General features: G+C 47.8%; 1 protein-coding gene across 22 annotated transcripts in view; it reads left to right on the top strand.

The window, feature by feature from the left end:
- Positions 1-26,329, top strand: part of ATXN7L1 (ataxin 7 like 1) — a 285,586-nt gene that overhangs the window by 98,074 nt on the left and 161,183 nt on the right. For all 22 annotated transcript variants that reach the window (XR_007920485.3, XR_007920483.3, XR_007920484.3 and 19 more), the window contains one exon: positions 3,807-3,911. Coding sequence is in view for 15 of the 22 variants with exons in the window: in XM_051848825.3 (XP_051704785.2) it covers positions 3,807-3,911 (105 nt within the window). In the remaining 7 variants the exon portion in view is untranslated. The remainder of the gene's footprint in view (positions 1-3,806; positions 3,912-26,329) is intronic.

Consider the following 26,329-nt stretch of genomic DNA (forward strand, 5'->3'; position numbering starts at 1 on the left):
AGAGCCAGCCGGCGGAGTGCCGCTCCCCTGCGGAAGTGGGGAATGTGGCCAGGGGGAACTGCCCTTCCACGGAGGTGGAAGGGATAGTAGCCAACCCGGGAAGAACCAGCAGCAAACCCGGGGAGGGCCGAGCAGACGAAAAGAACAGCGCAGGGTCCTGTGTCGTTCCTCATGAAGAGGGGGAGCGACACTATGTTCTAACATGTCAACGGTGGTTGCCACTGGGTGGGGGCGTTACACATGAGCTCACTATTTTTTTCTTCTTCCTTTTTTGCCCATCTTTATTTAGTGCTGCACAACCAACTCACCAAAAGCAATGAAATGATTTGTAGTGTTTGCCCATATCCGTGGTATACATATTGCCAGTATGGTTCATGTCAAGCTGTCACCGTGACATCACTGAATGTGGAATGGGGCAGGGACACGCCCAGTTGGCTCCCACTTCAGCACACCAGTTTTTGTTTGTATGATTATGCCCTGAATGTCTTACTTAGAGGCTAAACTAACAGCGTACCTAGCATTGTGCCTGGCATATGAGCTTTCATCTGTTCCTGTCTTCCTGCCCACATCCACCAGCCCATGTTAATCTAATCAAACAGCACACTCCCATGAACACCCAGCCATGTGAAGTGGGTGTTCTAGGGGCCAGATGCTCTTGCCTTGTTCCCCACCTGCTGTGTTTTCAGACCCTGGGAACCACAGAGGAGATGCTAGGGTCAGCTCTCTGACGCCTATTCAGGCAGACAAGTGGGCCTTCCCCCTTCCCTCCAAAATCATGCACCGAGTAGACATGTACAAGGTTGATGCTGCCCTAGAGGCAAACCAGGAAAAGTCCCAGTGAGTGAAGGGCCTTGAGGGGACTACATCCCAACCGTGGCGACGGTCTCTGACTAGCTTAACCTTTACCGTCAGCTCAGTAAGGGATGTAGCAGGTGCACATGTGTGTAGAGGTGGGCTGGACAGGTCCCAGGAGGAGTACAGGACAGTGGGCATCTGCAGCGGTCCTGGAAGGCCACCAGCAGGCCATGCAGAGTGGACCACACAGGTGCACACTCTTCCACCCTGCTGTGTCTATTCTCAGCTTCCCCTCTGCAGTCTGCAGTTTCTGCAGGTGCTCAAGGAATTTTTGTTAATGCTTGGTTTTGTTAGCTTTTAAAAAAATGTATGAATTTCTTTTGACCCTTCATAGCTTCACCTATTTGAGAGAGGTTGTAAAGCAGCTCAACAGATGGCTTGATGAATAAGTAAATGTGTGAACCCTTGCCAGCTTCTGGTTCTACCCATCACTGGCTAGAAAATATGACTAGATTAGAGATGCAAAGTGTTAACAAATCCTACCGGTAATTATACTGTCCATTTCTTCTGGATTTCTATATTTTTCAAATGTGGCTTCAAAAATCATGGCTACTCTTATTATTCTAAAAAATGAGAATATGTTATAAAAATGAACAGCCTGTAAATAAAAAGGCAAGAATCAGTGGTTAAGGCTCAGGAGCCACAGCTTGCCTGCTATGAGGCTCTGAGCTAAGGGTCCCTGCCTGCCCACAGGGGCTCCTTTAGCTCAGCTCAGGACATGGGGGGGCCCAGCACTGCATCCTCTGCTCAGGACTCTCAGTGTCTCTTCCCACAGGCCCTGACAATCCAGCCACCAGTGTGTGCAGGTCTTCCTCAGAAGTGGAGAGAGGTGGGTTCTCGAGGGGTAAATGACAGGCTGTGCCTTCCCAGGGCCACCAACAAGGGAGAAACTCAGTGTGGCCTGTGTCTTCAGGCTGCCCCAGCCCATCCAGGCCCACCTGTCCCACCTTCCGGGTCTCAGGCCCCCTAAGGGTGAGCAGTGGATCTCTGCCCCTTGCCCCTGTGATAAACATGCCAGTTTCACTTCCCTCAAAGCAGTGGGAAGAGAAGAGAAGACAGAGCCATGGGGGCTGCCGTCGATGCTCTGTTTGGGTTATGAGTGAGCCTTCCCCAGTCGTGAGGAACTCAGCCGCTCCCCTGGCCTGAGCTCCCTATTGAGGAACCTTGGTGGTGTGAGATTTCCTTAGACGAAGGTTGAGTCTAGCAAATGAGGGCTGGAGGGTGAGTGGAGGAGCAGGTTTGTGACAGAGACACCTTCAAGCTACAGTGTGGTTCTTTCCTGTCCCTGGTTATGTGACCACCCTGGCCTCAGAGCCAAAGTGCCTCTCCTGGAACCAGTCAGCTAACAGGCAGGTTGGAGGTGCCATCCAGGGCCTTGCCTCCACCCAGAGGTGCGACCATGGCTTTCCTTGTAACTTTTTTTGGAAACAGCTTTATTGCAATATAATTTACATGCCATACAGTTTATCCAGTATTGTACAATGCAGTGGTTTTTAGTATATTCACAGCACTGTGCAACCATCACCATTATCAATCTTAGAACACTTCATCCTCCCCAAAATAAACCCCACACCCCTCGGCAATCATCCCCCAATCCCTACAGGCCCGCAGCCCAAGGCAAGCACTCTGCCCCTTTTTATGTGTGCAGATTTGCGATTCTGGACGTTTTGTGTAAGTGGGGCGCACTGCATGTGGCTCCTCTTGCCTAGTGTAACGTTTCAGCACCGCCCTCATGGTAGCTTGGATCAGTATCAGTGCTCAGTTCCGTCTTGTGGATGAGTAGTGTCCTGCATGGAGGCGACACATTTTGCTTGTCCATTCATCTGTTGATGAGCGTTTGGGTCATTCCCACTTCGAGGCTTCAGTGAGCAGAGAACGTTGGTGGACAAGATTCTTGCATAGACAGGAATGTTGGTATCTCTTTAAGTATATGCCGCATAACTGAGGTCTTAGCAGAGCATGTCTGATCATCTCGCTTCTTTACTCAGAAACCCTCCATGGCTTCCCATCGGTTCTTAACATCCGACTCAGAATCCTTCCCTTGATCTGTGCGGATTACAGCTTCTGGGTCCCTGCCAGCTTCGCCACACATCACCTCTCCCACCACTCTTCCCTGGGTCTGTTCCAGCCGTAAGGTTCCTCCGGGACCTGGACCCCCCTTCTTTGGTTTCAGCTTTGAACGTTCCCTTCCTTTGTTTCTCTGGGACCTGACCTTCAGGCAGGCACCCCCCAATACCCAGATTAGGTTAGGTCCACCTGACACAGGCAAGTGGGGCCCCATACGTCTCCTTCTTGGCACTTGGCACTTGTCACCCGCGCATCCACTATGGCTATTGTGACTATCTCTGCTTTGTGTGGTTCTCTTCTGCCACCAGAAGCTCCGGGTGCCCCAGGACCACACCTTTGTTCCCCGGTTTCCCCCTGTGCCTACCACAGTGCCTGGCACTCTTGGGTGCTCCAAAAATATTTACCAAATGGATAATGGGTAAGGCTGGCAGCCGGCAAACCATCTGCCTGTGGATTCCTTTGGCCTTGGTGTCTTCCACAGGTGAAGGGGAAACCCAGATGACTGCTGGAGCCAAGGTGACTCCTTGTTGTATCCCCACTTACTTGGGGGGCCCCTGCTGAAATAGGAACAGGTTTGGGAGAGCCTCTTTCCCCACAGCATGTGACTCAGGCAGCCCCACCCTCCCCAGCTCTGTCAGCTCCGTCAGCTCCGTCAACAGCAGTCTCTTTCCGAGGGGGAGATGAGGAGGGAGTCTTTGAGGCGGTTGCTTCTCGGAGAGTTTGGGGAGCTGCGTTATGACAAACCACATTCCCTTTAGTGAGGATGATTGCTTTTCTGTGCATCTTGTCTGAAAAAACTGTCCTTGAAGAAATTCCAAGAGGAAACTACACCTTCTGAGACTTAATTGCTTTTGCAAAAACCACTGTTTTCATTTCCCCCACAGATATGCACTTATTTGGCCATTACCCAGCACATGACGACTTCTATCTCGTGGTGTGCAGCGCCTGTAACCAGGTCGTGAAGCCGCAGGTTTTCCAGTCGCACTGCGGTAAGTGGACTCCTGCGCCTGACCGCCGTGTTGGCGCCCGCTGTTGGGCACGCTCGCCTGTCCCTGGGCTCCCCAACAGGGTCTGCCCTAGTGTCTGGCTTAGCCCAGGGCTGTGGGTAAACTCTTCCTGAGGCTGCAGCCTCTGTTTGCAGGGTCACTGTTTTAGGAGCTGTAGCCCTTGCTGAAACAGTCAATCCTGTCAGAACAAATGAGAGAAACCCTGCAACGTGTCTGGGTACGATGGGACTAGACTGAGGTCTTCTACCCAGCCTCGTGGTGGCCCTGCAGGTGACCAGTGGGAGGGGAGGGCAGTGCCTGAGGAATCTCCTGCAGGCTGACATTGGGTGCCACTGGAAGAGGGCCAGGAGGGGCTCTCCCTGGATTTCCACCAAGTGGAACTGGAGCCAAGGGCAGCCTGGTATCTGGGTCACTGGGTGCTTCCCCGGGGAAGTGGCGTGTAGGGAGAACTTCAGGTGCCACTTAGCCTTTTCCAAGAATGTCCTTTGTTTAGAAATCCATGGGTGTTTGTGAACTCGCTTTCCCTGGTTATCTAAATATCCTTGGTGTCACAAATCCCTCACGTGGTCTCCAGTGCAGGTGCCACAGACATACAGCGGGTAAAGGCCACAGGGCCACTCAGGGACAAATAAGCAGCTAAATGACCTTAAACAAGATGGCATTCAATCTCTCAGGGTGGAAGTTTCCTTATGTTTGACAGGGAGCTGGACCAGACCAAGACAAAGCCGTAATGTGCTGGAAGTCTTGATCACTGTTCTCCAGCATTTTATTTTGATGGACACAAAATGGAATGCCTCCCTTTGTTGCTAAAATTTCCAAACATCTTCAGTGGGCCTTAAGTTGAAGCAGTCATTCTATTGAATGTGCTTTTGCAGATTACACAACACATTTCCCCTTTCTCTGTATTTCTGACTTTCCTCTTCAGTTATCACTTTTAAATAGGCAGGAGATAAAAGGAATTGAGCTTGTAACTAAGCCCTTCAGTAAACATGTGTGGGACTATATAGAACAGTTTCTATTATGTTCTTATCATCTGGGATGATATGTATGTATATATATGTACATATCTACATCTATATAATGTGTGCTGTAGGTGTATTTTGTGCTTACAATTTGTAGAAAGAGAATCCAAGCTTATGGGGGCACTTTTGTGAATTAGTCCAAGATGATGAACTGGCACGAAGCAGAAAAGGACCCTAGAAAGTGCTGTACAAAGAGCTGTGATAAGAGGCCACAACCAGCCCTGTGACCTTGGGCTACTTGCTTAATGTCTCAGGTCTTTGGTTTCCTGCCTCGTCCATGACTTTTGCACGCACATCTAGCTCCAACAGTGTCACTTACGGTAGAGTGAGCACGAAAGGAGCGGGTCGTGTACTCGGCATGCGTGGCCTTCTTGCTCAGTGCTGTGTAGCAAATGACCTTCTCTTCTGTCTGGAAGAGAGAAAAGGTCAGACCTCTCCAAAGGGAAGCTGTCAGAGGCCCCGTGGTGGCCCCACCAGCTGATGTGACAGGTGGAGAATCCAAAGCAGAACCGTGGCAAGAAGGTCCCGCCCAGCCAGTCGTCCAGGGAGCAGTCGTGGGAGCTCTGTGACAGTTGTTTCTGTGTGTTTCAGGAGAGTGCGTATGCTACATCATCCTGACTGTGATCAGCATTCATTCATTTACAGGGACACGCTGCTGTTCTAGACCTTGGGATGCAACCATGAACAAAACAACTGAAAATCTCAGTTGTTGGGTCTGCATTCTATTGTAAGCTGTCAGAACCTTCCCTAGGAACTTAATTCACTGGCAGTCTGTAATGGAAGCTTCCTGAAAGGGACTTGAGACCCCACTGCCCTGAACAATCCATACAAAGGCCAGCAAGGCGTCATCCTGCCAACAGAGAAGCCTCTAGGGCTTGGGTGGCTGATGCATAGGCCTCCCTCTGCCAGGAGAAGGCTTTGGGTGCAAGAGCCAAGTGTCAGCCTAGGGGACAGCCCATGGCTTTGTGGCCACCTGCTGTGAACAGTGACGGTAAATTAGTCTGGGGGTTTGAGATTCCTGACCTCAGCACTTGCAACTCATTCTCCACTGAGTTTGTTGCTGAGCAGCAGTGGGGACACCACCACAACCCAGCAACTTGAAACACCAGCGCCTCCACATCTTTTGGGTGTGTGTCCCGACGATACAAAGCCCACATGTATCAGGCTCAGGAGAAAAGGCAGAACAGCTCAGCACTGCAGCTGTTGTTTGGGGCAGTATTTGTTATTTTGCCCAAAGAATTCCTCCTAGAGTTTCATATTGGTTCTACCTGCTGTAAAGAATAGGAGAGTATTTAAAAAGTTCATGGAAAATGCACATTATGGAAAAATTATGCAGGCATTTGAAAATTTTTTGCACCAAAAAACTTTTGTTTCCATTTTTTGCACAAACTTTTTGAAGTTCCCTTGTACTATAGACTGGTTGGCTTATAAGTAACAAATTTATTTCTCACAGTTCTAGAGACTGTAAGTCTGAAGTCAAGGCCCCAGCAAGCCCCAGCACGGTCAGGCTCTGGGGAGGACCCTCTTCCTGGACTGCAAACTGCAGCCTTCTTGCTCTATCCTCATGTGGTGGAAAGAGGGTGGAGAAAGCTCTCTGGAATCCCTTTCTAAGGGCACTAATCCCATTAATAAGGACTCCATCCATGAATCACTCCCAAAGGCCTCCCTCCTAATACGATCATAATAGGGATTAGAATTTCAACATACGAATTCAGGAGGACACAAACATTCAGCCCATAGTGATGTTTCTTTCTTTGCTGTTTTACCGTGTGTGACTAACCTTGCCGTTTTCAGCAAGTTAATAAGAATGCCACCGTGCTAAGTGCCAGGCACTTTCCTTATCTTTGAGCTTGAAATCCTCTACTGCATCCATTTGTGAAGTTGAGGAAACGAAGGCTTAGGAAGTTCAGGTGCCTTGCCTAAGGTCTCAGCTAGAGATCCTCTCTCTTCATGGACCTAATGGCCCCTCCCACCCTTCCCAAATTTGAAGGCCCAGCCCATTTGCTTACCTGGTAGCATAACATGGTTGGGCTTCGACCTCAGTTTGGTTAGCAGGGGAATATCTTTTCAAATGGAATCTTGCATAGAATCACAATCTAAAAGTATGACAAAGCAGAACAGTTGGGGTTGAGATTGGGGTGTGGGCTTATTGATGGGAATAAGTCCTTATTAATGGGATTAGTGCCCTTATAAAGGGATTCCAGAGAGCTTTCTCAACCCTCTTTCCACCTACCTGTCTGGCCTTCTCCTGACTTCTGTCCCTCCACCCACCAGTGCTCCATAGAACATCATTTGAAATTTGTTGAGGTAGTGAAGAAAATGCGGAATTTTGAGTCAGGGTGATTTACGTAATTCTTCCACTAACTGTGTGACCTTGGGCAGGTCATCTGCTCTCTCCTGACCTCAGTTTGCTCATCTGTACAGTGGGCTTTCTGCCTGTTCATGGAGTTGTTGGGACAACCTGACAGGTGTGAGGTTTGGGATTCATTTCCTCAGCCTCCTCTACCTGACATCCTTCCCCACTGCCCCCAGCTGGGTAGGATATCCATAGAACCCTGTTCCCTGGTGCCACTCCCTCATAGGCTCCCACCGAACCTGTGAACTGGTTCTGCTTCTGTAATCCTTTCAGGGCAGGGGTGTGCTGGTTCTCTTCTGTTTCCTTGGACCCATGAAAGAAGTGCGTCAGGGTGCGTGGCAGCATTCAGGGTCTTAGTGTTCTCCTTGCTTCAGTAAAACTGGAAAAATGTGGTGTGTGTGTGTGTGTGTGTGTGTTCAGGCAGTTGCTTTGGGAGACTTCAGAAAGTGGTGGGTAAGAGAAAGCTGTTTCTTACTCAGCACTTTGACTGAGTAAGGCTTGTGTAGGCTTTCCACCCCAAGCAATTCTCTGTGGACATTGACTGGGTGTTCTGCCGTTTAATTTAATTCTGACTGTAATTACCTAGACTTAATGCAGAAACCACTCACTTAAGGCTCAGTCCTACAAAACTGCCCCCCCCCCACTTCAGATGCCAAACACAAGTAATGGATCCCCGGGGTACCCACACTTCTGTCTGACTTGGCTACAAATCAGAAGTCCCCACAATCCCCTACTCAGGTTCAATAATTTGCTATAACTCACAGAACTCAGACACTCAACTTTTTATTTATAAAGGAAAATAGAATACAAATGACCAGTCGGGGGTGCACTTGGCAAAGTCTGGAAGAGTCCTGAGTGCAGGAGCCTCTGTCTGTCTCACAGAGTGAGAATGCCCTACTGCCAGCATGTAGATGTGCTCACCAGCCTGGAATCGCTCCAGACTATGCTGTCCAGGGTCTTGTCGGAGGTCAACATAGGCACGATCCATTAAACCACTGGCAGTTAACTCCGTCTCCACATCCTGTCAGGTAGGGCTGAAAGTTCCAACCTTCCAATCGTGTCTTTGTCTTTCTGGCAACCAGTCCCCATTCTGAAAGTGTCTAGGGACCCCAACCACCAGTCATCTCATTAGCATACTCCACTCAGAGGGCACAGGGTTTCTAGAAGCTCTTGTGTCAGAAAACTGGGGACTAAGACCAAATACACCTAAAGGTGCTCCTCTCACCCCTGTCACCCAGGGACTCACAAAGGCCTCAGGAGCTCTGTGCAAGGAACTGAGCATGAAAACCAAATATGTATTTTTTCTTCCACCCCAGTGTCCCACACCCCAGTGTCCCAGAGCAGTGTGGACAGGAGGATGTCATGGTGGAAAAATCAGACCCAGGTTGGAATACTGACTAACACTAGCTGCGTGATCTTGGCTAAGTACGTTACCTTTCTGAGCCTCCCGTTCCTCACTTACAAGATACAAATGACAGCTCCTGCCTTGCAGAGTTACCAGGAAGAACAAGAAATGAGTGTGTGTAGTTTGCTGGCCCATGGAAAGGAAATAAAGGGTAGGCCAGCACCGCGGCTCACTAGGCTAATCCTCCGCCTGCGGCACCGGCACCCCGGGTTCTAGTCCCAGTTGGGGCGCCGGATTCTGTCCTGGTTGCTCCTCTTCCAGTCCAGCTCTTTGCTATGGCCCGGGAGTGCAGTGGAGGATGGCCCAAGTGCTTGGGCCCTGCACCCGCATGGGAGACCAGGAGAAGCACCTGGCTCCTGGCTTCGGATCAGCGCGGTGCTGATCCGCGCGCCACAGCGCGCCAGCCACAGCGCACCAGCCACAGCGCGCCAGCCACAGCGGCCATTGGAGGGTGAACCAATGGAAAAGGAAGACCTTTCTCTCTCTCTCTCTCTCTCTCTCACTGTCCACTCTGCCTGTCAAAAAAAAAAAGGGTAGTTATTATTGTCAGTAAAACGTGGCAATGTTTCATTAAGTTGAATGTTCCTTATGAAAAATGGGACAGCCAATTCAGTGGACTGCTTCCTGTCTTCCTTTCTTGCCTGGTCTCCCGGGACGCGCACTCTGAGGTCAGCTTACGAACTCTCGCCTGTGATTCATCGTTAGCATCCCACACTCCAGGAGACAAGACTTGTCGGCCTGAATATGATTACATTTGCCCGGAGTCCTGAGGACCTGGCTTTACAAATATTGGTTTACGTTCACATTAGGCCCCAATGTCAACTCCTTTGGAAATGTCGTGAAGCCCCAGCGTCCCTCTGGGCTCCCTGCCATCGTTGCTGTACAGGTGTGGTGTGAAGTGTCCCTGCAGGACTGGCCGAGGACCTTGTGCTCCTGACAGTGTGCCCAGGATGGTGTGCCAGCTAGAGAAAGCAGGCACAGCCACCGCGGGGAGACATTCTGTGTGGAGATAAGACCCTCTGGGAGCCACGGTCTGTGCCACCCACCTTTGTTGGCCTCCCTGGATCTGTCGCCTTCTTAGTCTGTGCCAGGGACTTTTTAGATGCTGTTCAATCTCCTACCCAGAAAAGCTGGGATTTTGAAGAATTAGTTTGCTTCTAAAGTTCTTTGGCATAGTTGTTAAGACACATCCATATTGGAGTGCCCTGTCCCAGCTCCACTTCTGATTCCAGCTTCCTGCTGGTGGTGGCAGGTGATGGCTCAAGGGCTTGGCTCCCTGCCATCCGTGTTTGAGGCCTGCATTTAGTTACAGGCTCCTAGCTTTGGCTCAGCCCAGCCCAGCCCCATCTGTTCAGGCATTTGGGAAGTGAACCAGCAGATGGGATATATCTCTCTCTGTCAGTCTGTCTCTGTCTCTCTTTAAAATAAAAGCAAATTAATATTTAAAGCTGCTTAGGGTAGATCGTTAAGGCTAAGGGACAGTTGCAGAAAGGGGAAACAAAGAGCCTCACCTTGGAGTCCTGATTGCACCCAGAAGGCATCTCTGTCCATCCCAGTCATGGCCTGTCGTATTGACTGGAGGCCAGAGTCTAGTGATTGAGTGGAGCCTCTCTGATCCATCTTACTAGATTCAAATTCCAGTTCTGTCCCTTGTTAGTAGTGTGATCTTAGGCAGGTCACTTTCCTGTCTAAGTTTGTGTTTCCTTATTCTTAAAATGAGCATCATAAGGTTGTCAGGATGATGAAGGAAGCTTTTGCATATGGGAACCTCAGTGGTGGGGTGAAGTTTGCTTTAAGAGAAAATTTACACTCTCATTAACTGAGTGGGAAGCTATGGAGATTTAAAATGAAATCTTACCCAAAGGGTTTTCACTTGTGGTTACTACGAGGTGAAAGGGGACCATTTGTGACTTTTCTTTCTGTGTCATTTGCTGGTGTCTCCTGGCCTCATCCCAGGTAGTACTGTGGCCACTTCTTCAAGACAGAATCCCAGGGCTGGGGGATGCTGCCCATATGTATGTGCACAGGCTATCTGTAAGGCGAAAACTCGGAGGTTCAGGGCATCTGTAATGGGAAATGGATTTTATTGCTTTTAGCAATTCCATGTTTTTGATCCATTTGAAATATTATAATTAAAGATAAAAAATAAGTAGGTCCAGATTGTAATTGGGTCAAACATTTATGAAGTTGTATTATTTGCCTAAATGAACGGAGTAGGTAGAATGTCTTTCTGTCCTTATCTCCCTATGCGAGTATGTTTACATAATCGTCTGCCATAGAGCAGGGCTTCTCAAAAGGGCCGCCGCTGGACATTTGAGGCAGGTAGTTCTTTGTGGTGGGGCCTGTCCTGGATGTTACTGTAGCTTGCTGAGCAGCTTCCCCTGCCTCTGCCCTCCTCCATACCAATAGCAGCCCCCACCTGTCCCTAGACTCAACAACCAAAAGAATCTTCCAGGCCTTGCCAGTGTTCTGTAGGGGGCAAAAGCACCCCTGATTGAAAACCACTGCTGTAAAATATAACGCACTCTACTTGTGACATTTTCCATGATTCTTTGTTTTTCAACTTTTTCCAGAGTACAGTGTGTGTATGTGTGTGTGTGTGTGTGTGTGTGTGTGTTCGCGCGCGTACCCAGAAATGCTCATCACTTCCACAGACTCACAGCAGTTGTAGAAAGCTGACTGCTCCAACTTGCACAAGGCTGGCCTTCAGGGTCATTTCCTCATCACAGGCAGATGCAAAGCATAAACAAGCCATCTCACACAAGTCCATCACTGAGTCCTTTCCATCTCAAAATAAACATTTTAAAAAGGCTAAAGAAACAGTGCTTGCATCGACACAGATCCTACAGATTTTTCGGCCACATTTGGCACTTGTCCTTGAAGCCGTGAGCCATACAGAGAACCAGACTCAGCCTACCCCTCAGTCAGAGATAATCCTTAGCTATCACTGCAACTGGAAAGAATGTCATTCAGTCAACAAGAGAGGACTCCAATTTTCTCCCCTCTTTCTCGGAGAGGGTTTTTATTCCCTTTTCTGATTATATTTTTGAATGCCCTTCAAGTGGCTGTTTTGCATGTTGATGGGGATGCAGTAGAATTTAATGGCCTGTGAGCTAAAGCAGAAAGGCTGAGCAGCAAAATAAATGAGTGACAGCCACTCAGTCCTGGAGCTCGGCATGGCGTGTCCTGGCTGGCATCTCACTCCTGAGTGCATCCACATGCCAATACTGGTTGGGTACCAAGAGTCACACAGCCTAGCAGTACTACACATGGGAGCCTAATTAATGAGGTTCTAAGACGCCCTGCAATTGTTCATTGGCTTTTGTCTATCTCCAGGTGACCTCTGGTTAAGGAAGAAACTAACCATTTGTGCCTCCAAGCCCTAGGGAAAGTCAGTCCCTCCCACGTCAGTTTCCCCTGGGCTTCCTGGGTCATCAGGGGTATCATCATGAGCTAATTACCCTGCCGGGACTTCCCTTCTGAAGGTGTTGATTGCCGCAGCTCAGGGCTTGCGGGTTTTTGTCAATTAAGTTGAATTTGTTTGTTGAGATTAAATTTGCAGTGTTCTTAGTTGTCTTTTATGAGACTAGATTTTTTTTTACACTAAAGAAGTATAAAATATTTAGAGAAACTTGGTCTCGAATATATTCTGTGTCAAGTCTGACAGCATTAATTAATGAGATGTGGCAAGAGCATGGGAATCTGTGAAACTTTACACTGCTAGGAGGATTTCTTAAACTTTAATTTGGTCAGTGTATCCCTGATCCCCAGTTAACTCCTGGAACTGATATATCTTCTGGACTTTTTTTTTTTTTTTTTTTTTTTAAAGATTTATTGGGGCCAGCACTGTGGTGTAGCGGGTAAAGCCACTGCCTGCAGTGCCAGCATCTGTGTAGGGGCCGGTTTGAATCCCGGCTGTTTCACTTCCGATCCAACTCTGCTATGGCCTGGGAAAGCAGTGGAAGATGGCCCACGTCTTTGGGTCCCTGCACCTGCTTGGGAGACCTGGAAGAAGCTTCTGGCGTCTGGCTTCGGATCAGCCCAGCTCCGACCATTGCGGCCATTTGGAAAGTGAACCAGTGAATGGAAGACCTCTCTTTCTTCCTCTCTATAACTCTTTCAAATAAATCTTTAAAAAAATATATTTCTTTACTTGAAAGGCAGAATTACAGGGAGAAATGGAAAGAGAATAAGAGAGAGAGAGAACAAGAGAGAGAGAGAGAGAGATCTTCCTTCTTCTGGTTCACTCTCCAAATGCCCAAAACAGCTTGGTAAGCCAGGCTGAAGCCAGGAGCTTGGAACACCATCAAGTTTTCCCAAGTGAGTGTCAGGAACCCATCATCTACTTCCTTTCAGACAGATTAGCAGGAAGCTGGATGAGAAGCATGGAGTTGCTAGAACTCAAACGAGCCATTCTCACATGGGATGCAGGCATCCCAAGTGACAGCCTGACCTGCTGCACCACAGTGCCTGCTCTGCTTTTGGATTTTTTTGTAATCAGAAACAGTGCCTGCTTGTTCCATCCTTCCGTCATCCTTAGTAAATGCCATTTTACAACAGATCTTAAGAAAACCCGTAAGGAAAGGAATGATGCACTAACTGATGAACAAGTGGTTATCTCTTAAAGTCAAGCATTATAACTGAGAAGATCTACAAGTAGAGCTTCAAATTATATTTGAGCTTGCTTAAATTATTGTTAATACTGAGTATAGAGCATAGCAGTTTAACCTGGTCCTAACCCTGGCTCCTATTTTGATTCCACTAATGGAAGATGAAAACAACAATAATGATAACGCTAATATACCATTGAGCACTTAACTATGTGCTCAGCATGTTTGTGTGCTGCAAATAAACTTACAGAAGAGCACTGGTTTAAACTTAGAGGTAGATAAGTAGATGGTGCCCATCATAACCCTTAAAAGACACAGTCTTGAATGCCATAACCCCGAACACTGAAATCTCAACAAATTAAAGTCCCAAATGTTGAAATCCTGAAAGGTCAAATCCCATAAACTACAACTCAAGAAGAGTAGCACCATGTGAACATGTTTTCCAAAGAGAGCCATTCCCTACAAGAGAAAAAAAAAAGCAGCTCCTCATCACAGTGCAAGACTTCAAAGTACATGTAATGATTGGGCTCCTGGAGACACCTCCGCTCAATGGCACCTAATCTGTCCCTGTAATGCATTTCTTCACATGTCAGATTTTCTTTCTAGTTTTGGGGTGGGGGGTGTTGTCTGGTTTTTTTGTTTCTTCTTCTTTTTTTTAGCATTTTCCAGTACTTTAAATTGCCAGCATTATTTTAAAGATCTGTTTATTGAAAAAGTGATAGAGGGAGAGAGAAAAATACAGAGAGAGAGAGAGACCCCTTCCATCCACTTGTTCACTCCCCAAATGGCGCAACAGCCAGGTCTGGGCCAGGCTGAAGCCAAACACCAGGAGCTTCATCTGGGTCTCCTATGTGGGTTACAAAGACCCAAGTGCTTTAGCTATCATCTGCTGCCTTCCCAGGCATTAGCAGGGACCTGGATTGAAAGTGGAGTAGCTGGGACTTAAACCAGCACTCGAAATGGGATGTTGGCATCTCAAGTGGCAGTTTTACCTGCTGCACCACAACACCTGCCCGTCAGCATTATTTTTTACAATTCACCATGCTATGTGTTTCACTTTACACTGTTTTCAGTATTGGGCATATAATTGTATAAAGACTTTCAGAGAGTTCAAACTAGTTTTGTATGGTGGTATTTTGTGATTTTTTTTTTCCTGCAAATTTGACTACTCAAAAATGCATTATCGCAGTACTAACTGTGTGTAAGCATTGTATGTTCATAAAATCAGTGAAACATCTTCCTTAAAGGAAGAGTTGACCTTTTGGTACATCTGCATTTGGGAAAGACTTTGGCTTTTTGGGCAGCTGCTTATGCACTGTGGACCTATCTTGGTTTATGATCAGTCTTGTCCAAAGACTTGGATTGTCCATCACGGTATTTCAGGTGACCATACTGATAAACCTTGGTGTGCAGTTACTAATCATAGCTCTGTGCAGTTATACACTTCACTTTCTGATCTGTTTCTTTGTGAGTACAGTTTTCTGATCATAGCTGTTATGGCCAATGTGACTGTGGCTAGTGTACCTGAGTGTTTATGCTTGTAAAAATATGTGTTGTTGTTGCCACTTTATTGTCTAAAGTGACCTACAACGTGTTCTTTTATGTTTTTATGATTTCCAAATCATTTTTTAAAAAATATTTTTTATTTATTTATTTGAAAGTCAGAGTACGCAGAGAGAGAAGGAGAGGCAGAGAGAGGCAGAGATCGGCAGAGAGAGAGCAAGCGGGAGAGAGGTCCTCCATCCGCTGGTTCATTCCCCGGTTGGCTGAAATGGCCAGAGCTGTACCCATCCGAAGCCAGGAGCCAGGAGCTTCCTCCAGGTCTCCCACATGGGCACAGGAGCCCAAGGACTTGAGCCATCTTCTGCTTTCCCAGGCCATAGCAGAGAGCTGGACTGGAAGTAGAACAGCCCGGACCTGAATTGGCACCCATATTGGATGCTGGCACTGCAGGTGGTGGCTTTACTCACTATGCCACAGTGCCGGCTCCCCCAAATCACTTTATAATATGTAAATAAATGCCTTTTTAAAAGATTTTTTCTTAGGGCAGCATTATGGCACAGGAGACTAAGCTGCCACCTGCAATGCCGGCATCCCACGTGGGTGCCAGTTCAACTCCTGGTTGTTCTGTTTCCAATTCAGCTCCCTGCTAATGTGCCTGGGAAGGCAGCAAAAGATGGCCCAAGTCTTTGGGCCTCTGCACTCACATGAGAGACCCAGATGCGGTTCCAACTTGTGGTTTTGGCCTGTCCCAGCCCTGGCCATTATGACCATTTGGGGAGTGAACCAGTGGATGGAAGATATTTTCTCTCTCTCTCTCTCAACACTGTCTTTCAAATAAATAAAATCTCTTTTTAAAAAAATCTGTTTCTAGAATTGTATTTTCTGGATTTTGATCTTTCAGGATTTCCTCATTCAGGATTTTAACATTTAGGATTGTATCTTTCAGGATTATGGCCCAAACCCATTAACAGGAACTATATAACTTTAGGATTATTGAATTCATCTTTAATCTTAAAAAGCTTTACTTATAAACCTATTTCTTGAAAGCCAAATCTTTTATAGTATCCTTCTTCAGAATCTCATGGTTTTGATTCATTCTTTTTTTTTTTTTTTTTTTTTTTTTAATGTTTACTGAACACTTGCTGTACTCCAGGCAATGTTCTGGTGCTGCAGATAGAAGTGAACAAGATGGATAGGGGACTGTCTCCCTTGAAGTTCACATCCTGGTTTCTCAAATGGCATAAACAAATAGTGATCAAACCGTGTGAAGAGCTGACAAGAGTGACCTGGCAGAGAGTGGGATAAGAGCAAAAGCTGGCATGTTTAAGGGCTTCCAAGCAGTGGGCAGAGTTGGAAGGCCAGAAGCCAGAGTTTGGGCTGTGAGAGACTGAAGGGAATTCAGTTAGGGAGACATTATCTGGTTTACATATTTAGAAGTTCACTCTGGCTTCTAGAGATTGTTATATTGGCCACCTGAAGGCTGTTTTTGTTGTTGTTGTTGTTGTTGTTGTGTGTGTGTTTGACAGAGTTAGTGAGAGAGAGAAAGGTCTTCCTTCCGTTGGTTCACCCCCCAGATGGCCGCTATGGCCAGAGCTACAGCTATCCAAAGCCAGGAGCCAGGTGCTTCTTCCTGGTTTCCCATACGGGTGCAGGGGCCCAGGCATTTGGGCCATCTTCCACTGCCTTCCCGGGCCACAGCAGAGCTGGACTGGAAGAGGAGCAACTGGGACTAGAACCCGGCGCCCATACGGGATGCCGGTGCCACAGGCGGAGGATTAACCAAGTGAGCCACGGCCCCGGCCCCGAAGGCTGTTTACATAGAAAATAGCCATTTTAGTTATGTCTTGGGATTTTTTTCCAAGTGCAGCTGACTTCATTTTTACATCACTGGTAGACCTCTGTAGGCAGGCAGAGCCCCAAGTGGTTTATCTGCATTTGTGTAGAGCTCAGCTGCCCCCAGCCAAGTTGTGAGCTGATGTCTCTGCCCCTGCATCCTTTTCCTGTGCAGTAACTGTACAGCAGAGTCACCTGTGCACCCTGGGCAGGCTCTGAGGGCTCTGACTGTGCCCTGTGCACCCCTAAGTCCAGCACAGAGGACATCTGCCAACTTTCTGTGGATACTCACAAGTAGGTGGACAGACGGAAGGACTCCTCCAATCCCAAATCCAAGTGCTCAGGGAACCTTCTGATTCACCAATATGGCAATATGGTTGCTATTGCAAATGCTTATTTCCTCTCTCTCCCTCTTCTCCCCAACCCACCCCCCCCCCCAAAAAAAAAAGAAAAAGAAAACACACACAGACACACACAGAGAGACAGCAGACAAGAAGTTTCAAAGAGCCAGGAGCCCTGTCATGCTCACCAGTAGATTCCCTGAGTTAACATTGTGAGTGCTGGATCTCAAAAGTTGGTGCTCAATATACTTAAAAAAAAAAAATCTTGGAGATAGGAGGGAGGAAGCCAGCGAGGGAGGAAACCAGCTTGCCAATAGTGAATCAGCCCAGTTCCACATGTGAGCAGGTATGGCCATTTGGGAGGACCTGACTGCTTGAAGAGAATGGCCGTCCCTGCTCAGACTCACTGGGCAAGGCTGCTGCGGGAGAACATCCATCCTCAGTGAGTGGCCAGCAGGCCGCGGCTTTCACCCCTGACCGCAGCGGCTTTCTGGAGGGATCTCACTGTAACATGACCCCCAGCTTCTGACTCATCGCTGGCATGGCTTTGCGGTGCAGGCCGCTCTATTCCATCCCACAGAGCTGTATCGACCGAGGCGAATTAGAGGAACAGTCATCACTTTATTTAAATCCTAGTCAAGAATGTTGCCCGCGCTGATTGCAAAGGTCATTTTGGAATCCTCCCCATCCCGAGCAATGAGTAGAGCAGCACTGCCAAAACAGTGCTCCTTCTCTGGAGTAGTGAGTCAGAACTCGGTGAGCACATCCCCTTGGCCAACAGTGCCACGCTCCCCTCCCAGAGCCCCATAGTAGCTATCAACATCTTACAGAACCAAGAGATCCTGCAGTTGGAACCAGAAATGTGCCTAGTTCACGTTGGAGTCTCATCTCTTTTCTCCAACTGCAACCATGCACCCTGGGCAACAGCAGCAATAATAATGATGCGGTTTTTCCCCTAATAACGTGGCCCCAGCAAAACCCTACTCCTTCATGTGCTGTCTGAGCAGAGAAGCAAAGATTGTTTCTAGCCCAGGAGGAGAAACTGGCCGTGGACAAAGTTCACGATCCCCCAGACCACGTGCACTATAAGCAGGAAGGCTTTCCTGGGTGACACTGATGAGACACCGTTTTCACACCACCCCGATGCCAGCACCTCACTCCACCTGTGCTGCAACACCGCACCATCGTGGGTGTCCTTTGCAACAGGCTCTCAGAGCATTCTCTCCAAGAGCTGGGTCCCTGAGAGCCTCTCCAAAAGACCACAGATTTCTGTCTGAAGCTTGGTTTCTGGCTAGCTGTGTTATTTGTTTGTTCGTAAGCATCATAGATACTTTGCTTTTCTCTCCCTGAATTATTTCTTCAAATTCTTAAGACTTCTCCAGAAGTGCATTTTTATAGGACGAGTGTGGCTTAGCATGTGTTGTGGCCATGGTTTTATGCTCATTGCTGTGAGTGACTACCTTCCCCCAGCACGTAACCTTCCTAAACATGTAGGTAACCATGACCACGGCATGTTGCTGTATACCCATTAATAAGAACATTGCACTGGAGCCAGCCCAGCCTGACCTCCAGTGCAGTAACCTGCATTCCTGTCACCTCTGGAGTGTCATCCTGATAGTGGCACTGTCTCCGAGTACATGTGAATCAAGCTTACCCTAGTGCATATTTGCCTCATTATTCAGCTGGCCCAGGGATTGTTTTGGGGCCATCAGCACAGTCTAGGGAAGAAACTGTCATCTGGTTTTGGTTTTGTTTTGGGGGACTTCTTAGAAAGGGTGTTCTCTGCTCCCAAGACACCTGCCCCTACATGTTCCCCGTGTTGCTCCTGTGTAGCCGTACCCACTCACTTCTCAGACGTTCCTGGTCCTGACCGTGAGCAGGCAGAAGGCCCCATACAAACTGAACTTTAGTATTTTCTCAATTCCAGAATGCTTTTAATTGTAACTGTAATGCCCCATCAATTGAATAGCACCTCCTGCCAGGTACCAGGAGCACTTCAAGGACAGTCTGTTCAGCCAACCAGCAGTAGTAAGCAGCGAGAGATGGCAGGGTGAGGCAGAGCAGTGCAGGGGCTAGGGAATATGCCAGGAACAGTTTCTGTAGCTGCACAGCTAGTCCTCCTTCACTATGCACGTCCCTTATCTCCTTCTGGGAGTCAGGTATTTCACCCATCCCTCTGGTTTAGAGTTTAGTTCAAAGTACAAAATAATGAAGCTATAATGGTCTGAGAGTTTCCTGTTTCTTGTGATCCCCTTGATAAATGTCATGTAAATTAACCTGGTCCCATAGCAACCAGGCCACATGTAGATAAAACTCCCCCAGCTGCCAAATAGTAATTTAGAAGTGTGGTTTTCATTTTCAAAAACAAAGGGTGGTGAAAGGGCTCGCCTTACTGTTGTTTTCTTTGTGATTTCTAGTTTAATGTATAGTGGTCAGAGAATGTTCATTGTAAGTTATCCTTTTTTTTTTTTTTTTTGACATTTGATACTTCCTTTCTGTCTAGTTAGTGTGCAGTTTTTATAAATGTCTCATGTGCGATTGGAAAATTTATATAATCTTTTTGGGGCACAGAATTCCATCTATATATTGTTTATTGTGCTCAAATCTTGTTTATCCTCATCATTCTTTATCTGCTTGCCCTGTAGTTTCTGAGAAAGTAGTTTTAAATCTCCTATGATGGTTGTAAGTGTGTCATTCTCTCCTGTAACTCTGACAGCTTTTGCTTTATAGTTTTAAGGCTGTGCAACTGGGTGCATATAAATTTGATTGCCATGTCTTCTTAATGGTGGCATTCTTGTACCTATTAATGCTTTTGCCTTTGATCCTATTTTATCTTGATCAACTTTGCCACCCAGTTTTCTGTTGGCCAGTAAGTATTTTCCTCATTGATCTCTTTCTGTTCTTTTATTTTCAACTTTTCTGTGTCATTTTGTTGCAGGTGTCTCTTGTAAGCAATATATAACTGGCTTTTAATAAGTCCAGTTAATAATGTCTTAAGACATGAGTTTTATTCATTTACAGTTATTGTGCTTAGCTTTTACGTTTGAACTTATTTTCCTCTTTTCTGGCGTATTTCTGTTTGCCTTGCATTCTATTCCCTTCTTCCTTCCGTTAGATGAGCAAACTTTCCTGACCCTCTCCCCATCTTTCCCACTACTATCTTGGCTGTGATCATTTTTAATTCAAATCTATTCGGTGACTACCACTAAGTTTTTCACCTGCATACTTAACCATAGTTGTTTTTTTTTTTTTCTAGTAATGACTGAAGTTATCCAGGATCTCCATCCTCTCAAACAACAGGCCTTTGCATACTTTCCCTCACTGGCAGTTACAACAGAGAATTGAAACCAAAGCCCAAGACACCAGCTATCCTTTCCCAGGCTACTGATTCCGAGGGGAATCCCAGGCACCCCGACTGATTCATGAGATGTGGGCTTTGTAGGAGCTTTTGCAAGCCAATTCTGCTTTACGTACTCTGGGGGCATCTCTCACGTTCAGAATGACACATTCACTCACAGCTTGTAAAACCCATCCCTTGAGTTGCTGAAAGTGTTCTGGAGTAGGATTCGACAAGAACTCAGAGTCCTGTGGCTCACTGTTAGGGCCTGTTTTTGTGAATCAGATGTGTCATTTGTTATGAGTTCCTACCTGCTTACCTGTCCCCTCCATCTCAGACTTTAATGCGCGAACAAACTGCTCCAGGGCAACGCTGGGGCTTTTGGTCCACAGATCTAACTTTGGGGAGCAGGAGTCTGAGAATAAAATTCAGCTAGGAAAACTGGGACTTTGGCCATGTTCTCAGCTCCTCAGTGGCCACTGCACAAGCTGAAGAGCCATGCCCTTGCCGTATCCTGGTTTTCCACGCCTCCCCTCATGCCACTTGTGGACAGAACTTATAAACCCTCTGTCCATGCAGTTTGATCAATAGAGCCTGATTCTGTGTGCCATCCATTCTAAGTTATTTGGGGTTTTCTTCTTAATAATATTTGTTTCGTTGTTCAGCTGGCACGGGAATTGTACTTGGTATTTCCCAGAACAGGAGATGCCGGGAGGAGCTTCCCCTTTGGGGTGATTTGGGGTTCAGGATCATATTAATTCTGAAGGTCTCCTTAAGTCCTGGCAGAGGCCTCTCTTCCCCACCCCAGCCCAGGTAGGGTGGGCTTGGCGAAAAGTGAGTGCTCCTTCCGCGTTCACACTGCGAGATCCCTCTTGAGGTCAGCCCAGCACACACTTCAAGACTTGGGCCCGTCACTGTGTCATTTACATGTGACTCCAGTGAGTCAGGGCCCTGAGGAAGAGCCTGCCCGGGCCTAGGGGCGGGCTTCCTGGTAATTTATGTTTAAGACAGGCTTTTAATAGAGATACACTTTTAAATAGTAACCAGGAAAAAGAATCTCTCTTAACGGGTATCCATTTATAGGACTCAGCTGTTGAAGCTCAAGGGCAGCATTAGGCTTCAGTGTAATCTGTGTACTGTAATTTACAGCACCGGGTGAAGCGGTGTGCGTACAACTGTTTCAGTCGTTTGCCATGATAGATAGCTATTGCTCTTGGCGGGGCAGAAACACCGCCTCTGCCCTCCGTTTATGAATATGGAATTGTCTCAGGCAGGTTTTTGCTGGAACTGTTTAAAGGGGAAATTCCCACGCTGGCCCCATCTTGTCACTGGCCCCAAATATTCTGTTCCTGCTCTACAGGCATCCCCCAGTCACCCCCTGATCCGGGCAGTGATTCTGCAGTGCATTGTGAATATGGCGCAAAGCACTTGTTTTTTTTTGTTTTTGTTTTTGACAGGCGGAGTGGACAGTGAGAGAGAGAGACAGAGAGAGAAAGGTCTTCCTTTGCCGTTGGTTCACCCTCCAATGGCCGCCGCTGCAGCCGGCGCACCGTGCTGATCCGATGGCAGGAGCCAGGATCCAGGTGCTTTTCCTGGTCTCCCATAGGGTGCAGGGCCCAAGCACCTGGGCCATCCTCCACTGCACTCCCTGGCCATAGCAGAGAGCTGGCCTGGAAGAGGGGCAACCGGGACAGAATCCGGTGCCCCAACCGGGACTAGAACCCGGTGTGCCGGCGCCGCAAGGTGGAGGATTAGCCTATTGAGCCACGGCGCCGGCCGCGCAAAGCACTTGTAACAATTTCAAGTTCAGGTCCTGCTAAAGGCTGCCATTTGCCCTGAATGTCGGGAGCTGTTAGAAGATTTAGCTGGTGGCAGGAGTTCACTGACAGGGATCAAGGAAATATTTTGGAGGTGGTAATCTGATGCAGGAAACATAGAGGGGTATGATTCCTCCTGGGGAGAAGATAGTGTCACCTAGGGAAATTGAGACTAATTGGGAGCATAAAGAAAAAAACAAACAAACAATGCCCAGGTTGTAAATCTCCAAGAATCCACTCTTCAGAAGCTCAGAGACATACGTGCTTTCCACCAGCCTTCCCTTAGTCCAGGCTCTTTATTCCCTGCTGCTGGGAGGAGGCAAAACACATGTGCAAACGGGACAAGAGAGACCATCTTGCCTGGGAGATCTCTCAGTTCTGCCCTACACTCAGGCTTCGTCTCAGCCTCAGTTCCTTTCCCACCAATTGACTGCCCCAGGCACACGGGAGTAGAGGTTCTGAGCATGTGAGACAGCGTGCTGTCGCCTGCTTCCGCACGCTGTGACGTAGCCTCTCCTCTGTGATCACTCCCCAAAGGCCACTTGCCAGCAGCGTCTCTCTGGACGATGATTCCTTTGAAACCACAGTCCAGAGCTTCTCTCTGTGCTCGCTGCTGCCTTTCAAGGTTGATCACGTCTGACATCTCCACAGCATCTTGCTGTTGACAAAGTGCATTCTGTTAGCTCACTTGTTTTGATTTTCCTAACAACTCAGTAAGGTACAGGTGGGCGCTGATTTCATAGGCTTGCCTAAGGTCGCACAACTGAGTGCAGCGGAGCTGAGATTGGAACTCAGGACTCCAGGGGCCGGCATGATGGTGCAATGGGTTAAAGCAGTGCCTGCTGTGCAGGCATCCCATATGGGTACTGGCTCAAGTCCCCAGCAGCTCCACTTCCAATCCAGCTCCCTGCTAATGCATGTGGGAAAGCAGCAGAAGATGGCCCAAGTGCTTGGGCCCCTGGCATCCACCTGGGAGATCCAGATGAAGCTACAGGTTCCTGGCTTGAGCTTAGCGCAGTCCCTGCTGTTGCTGCCATTTGGGGAGTGAACCAGAAGATCAAAGATCTCTCTCTCTCTGTCTCTCTCTCCCCCTCCCTCTCCCCCTCCCTCTTGGATTTTCATATAAATAATTCTGTAAAAAATAAAATTAAAAAACCCTCAGGACTCGACTTTTCCCTCCTCCCCCTAGGTATTTTCCATGAACAGAGACTCCAGAGGGAAAAATGCACAGTGCAGCACAAAAAAGCACCCAGTACAGAAGGCAGATTTACCTATAGAAAACTTCCATCCTTTGCAGTTTCTGTACCCAGACTTACATGCCCCAAACACCCGCTCCATTTTCTCCTTTCTCCTCCTCGTGGGATCTGAGCTTTCAATAATAACTATTTGAAAACAGTCGTACAGTCTTGACTCTGAGGGAAGATTATTCCATCTGCTTCCAGGTCTGGTCTCCCCTTTCATTTCCTGGCCAGAAGATTCCATCAGAACAAAAGTTACGCTCATTTCAGCAGATGAGGAGAGCAGTTGGCTGTGTTCTGCATGAGGATAGATCAGTTCAGTGTTCTGACTAGTTACAAGGGGTGATGAGAGAATTTTCCAAGTGTGTACCTCATGCACGCCAGCCTACTACTGCACACGGATCTGGGCAGAAAGCTGAACACTAGTGTCCCTGCACCCAGAGTTTACATTTGCTGGTTAGTATTCCAAGAGCCAAAATCCCTATTCAGAAACTACTTTATCCTGATAAAATCTCCCATCCCCAAGCCACACATACATTTAATCGGAAGCTGAGAGGAAGCAATCTGTAGAAAGATTTGTATAAAAGTGACTCAAGATACCTAGCAATTTGAGGACTCCCTTGTAACCTTTTTGTGGCCTCCTGCCTCTGTTTGTCCATCTGTGGAATGGGTATGGTGGTTATGCTCCAAAGTTGCTATTAAGAAATTATAAATTTAAAAATGCCTTGGCATGTGACTTGTGCTATAAATATGCCTCACAACCACGTGGAAAATAGGAGTTTTTAGCTGACATGTATAATGAGGTTAGGCAGGGAACATCAGTCGCCCACAGCAGGAGCGCAGCCAGAGACAGGCGGTTTGAGAGGAGGGGGCCAGGTGCTTGGCTAAGGAAGGAGAACAGAGACACCATCTATGAAGCAGTCTTGGACAACACGCTGGAATGTTCAAAGCAAACACGCACAAATAAGCATTTGGGCATCTAGCCTGGCTTTAGGAATAATAGACAGGAGGTTGGAGATGAGTGTCTTCTTTTTGCTCTGCAAGGCTCTGAATGGCAGAGGATCGGGCTGGAGAAAGAACCAGTGCCCACATGGGTGTCAGCTTCTGTATGTGAGGGAGTGTTCACACAGGAGAGGCAGCCAGGTGGTTAGGAAAGAGCCAGGCCTGGAGCCAAGCTGCCTGGTCTCCATTGTAGCCCTGCTACTAACTTGCTGTGTGACCTTCTGCCAACCCCTCAATTTCTCTGTGCCTCAGTTTCTTCATTTACAAAATGGGGATAATGATAGTACAGGGTGCACACTCCGGATCCGAAGATCCCCCAAGTCCAGAATGCCCCCAAATCGGAAACTCCATGAGCACCAACATGGCACCACAGTGGACAAATCCACACCTATGAGCGTGGTTTAGTACACAAAGTGTTGCGGCACAGCAGCTCACGGATGCCTGGTGTTCAGTCCTGACTCTGCTCCTGCTCCAGCTTTCTGCTGGGGCACGCCCCGGGGGCAGCAGCTAATGGTTCCAGTGCTTGGGCCCCTGCCCCTGGTGCAGGAGACCTGGGTGGAGTTCCTGGCTCCTGGCTTTGACTTCACCCAGCCCTGGCTGTGGCTGACATTTAGGAAGTGAAACAACTGATGGATGTGTGTGTGTGTGTGTGTGTGTGAGAGAGAGAGAGATTTTGCCATTCAAATAAATAAAACATTTTTTAAAAAAATACTATATAAAATTACCTTTTGGTTATATGTAAAAAGTACATAGGAAACATAAATAAGTTTCATATTTAGATTTGATTCCCATCCCCAAGGTTCCATATTATGTAGATGCAAGTATTCCAGGATCCCAAATCCAAAACACTTCTGGTGCTAAGCATTTTGGATAAGAGATACTGATCCAGTGTTTCATAGCTGTTGTCAGGAGGATAATGTAAGTGAACAGGACTGCAGTGCATGAGAGCCTCGTCTGGCCTTGTAGATTCCAGCACATTGCATAAAAGAAATCCAAACAGGATTCGTTGGGGAAACTCTTCCCCAGAGGACTGAACAGGTTGACCGTGAATTACACAGTCTTTCCCGGAGAGGTGCCACTGGTTAGAAAGGAGGAAGAAGGGTCAGAGCTAGAGTGAGAAACAGTGGTGGCTGAACCATTGGCTGGTGCATAAAGAGGTATGGACTGTCTTGAAACTCTGATGTGTCTGCTTCCTGCCTCCAGGAAAGTTGACAGCCTGGAGGTTCTGGGTCCACAAAAGCAGGTTCCAGTGGCAAGCATCCTGGGAGTTTGGGGCAGCTTGTGTCACATGAGTCAGCCTTCCCCGACCTGCTGGCCAATGCTGTCTGGCTCTACTCTGGAATGCTGCAGAGCCATGCCCGTTATCTGTCAGCCTCTACAAGGGAAGAATCCCTGTCATGTGGAGCTCTCGCTTCCTGTCTGTGTGCTGCCTCCCTGCAGTGTGTGGGCAGCTCTGTTCCCCGCTGCACGCGTCTTCAGAAAGACTGGGTTTCAGGCTTCTGAGCGAGCGTCTTTCCATTTGCTGGTGAAAGGAGACAGCAGTCATCTGCTAGCTGCTGTTTGCCAAAATGTGGCCTTAGAACAGGAGGAAGTGATGGCTCCTGGCATGAAACCTGGTTCCCCCTGGGCGTACACCCAGCCTGAACAGCTCCTTTAAAACCAGAAGCAATTTGTCATCTTTTGATTCTCTTCCAGCTCTGTCCCTGTCACAGGTAGATAAATGAGGTGGCATGTGGGTGTCCAAACGCAGGATCGCCTAATCCCAGTGGTTTCCTGCAGAGCCGTCACTTCTCCAGGGTGGAGAGCACAGCGGGGTGGTCTCTGGCATCCGGAGTATACCCATGAGCGATTTTTTCATCACGTGTCCCATTTATATGCAGGAAGTACTTTCTCAGAATCTCCCGGCCGCCAGTGTGCCCCTGATAGGTGGGGTTCT

This window comes from Oryctolagus cuniculus, chromosome 3, assembly GCF_051225735.1.
Source record: "Oryctolagus cuniculus isolate XC-2025 breed Fujian yellow rabbit chromosome 3, ASM5122573v1, whole genome shotgun sequence".
NCBI classification, from domain to species: Eukaryota; Metazoa; Chordata; class Mammalia; order Lagomorpha; family Leporidae; genus Oryctolagus; species Oryctolagus cuniculus.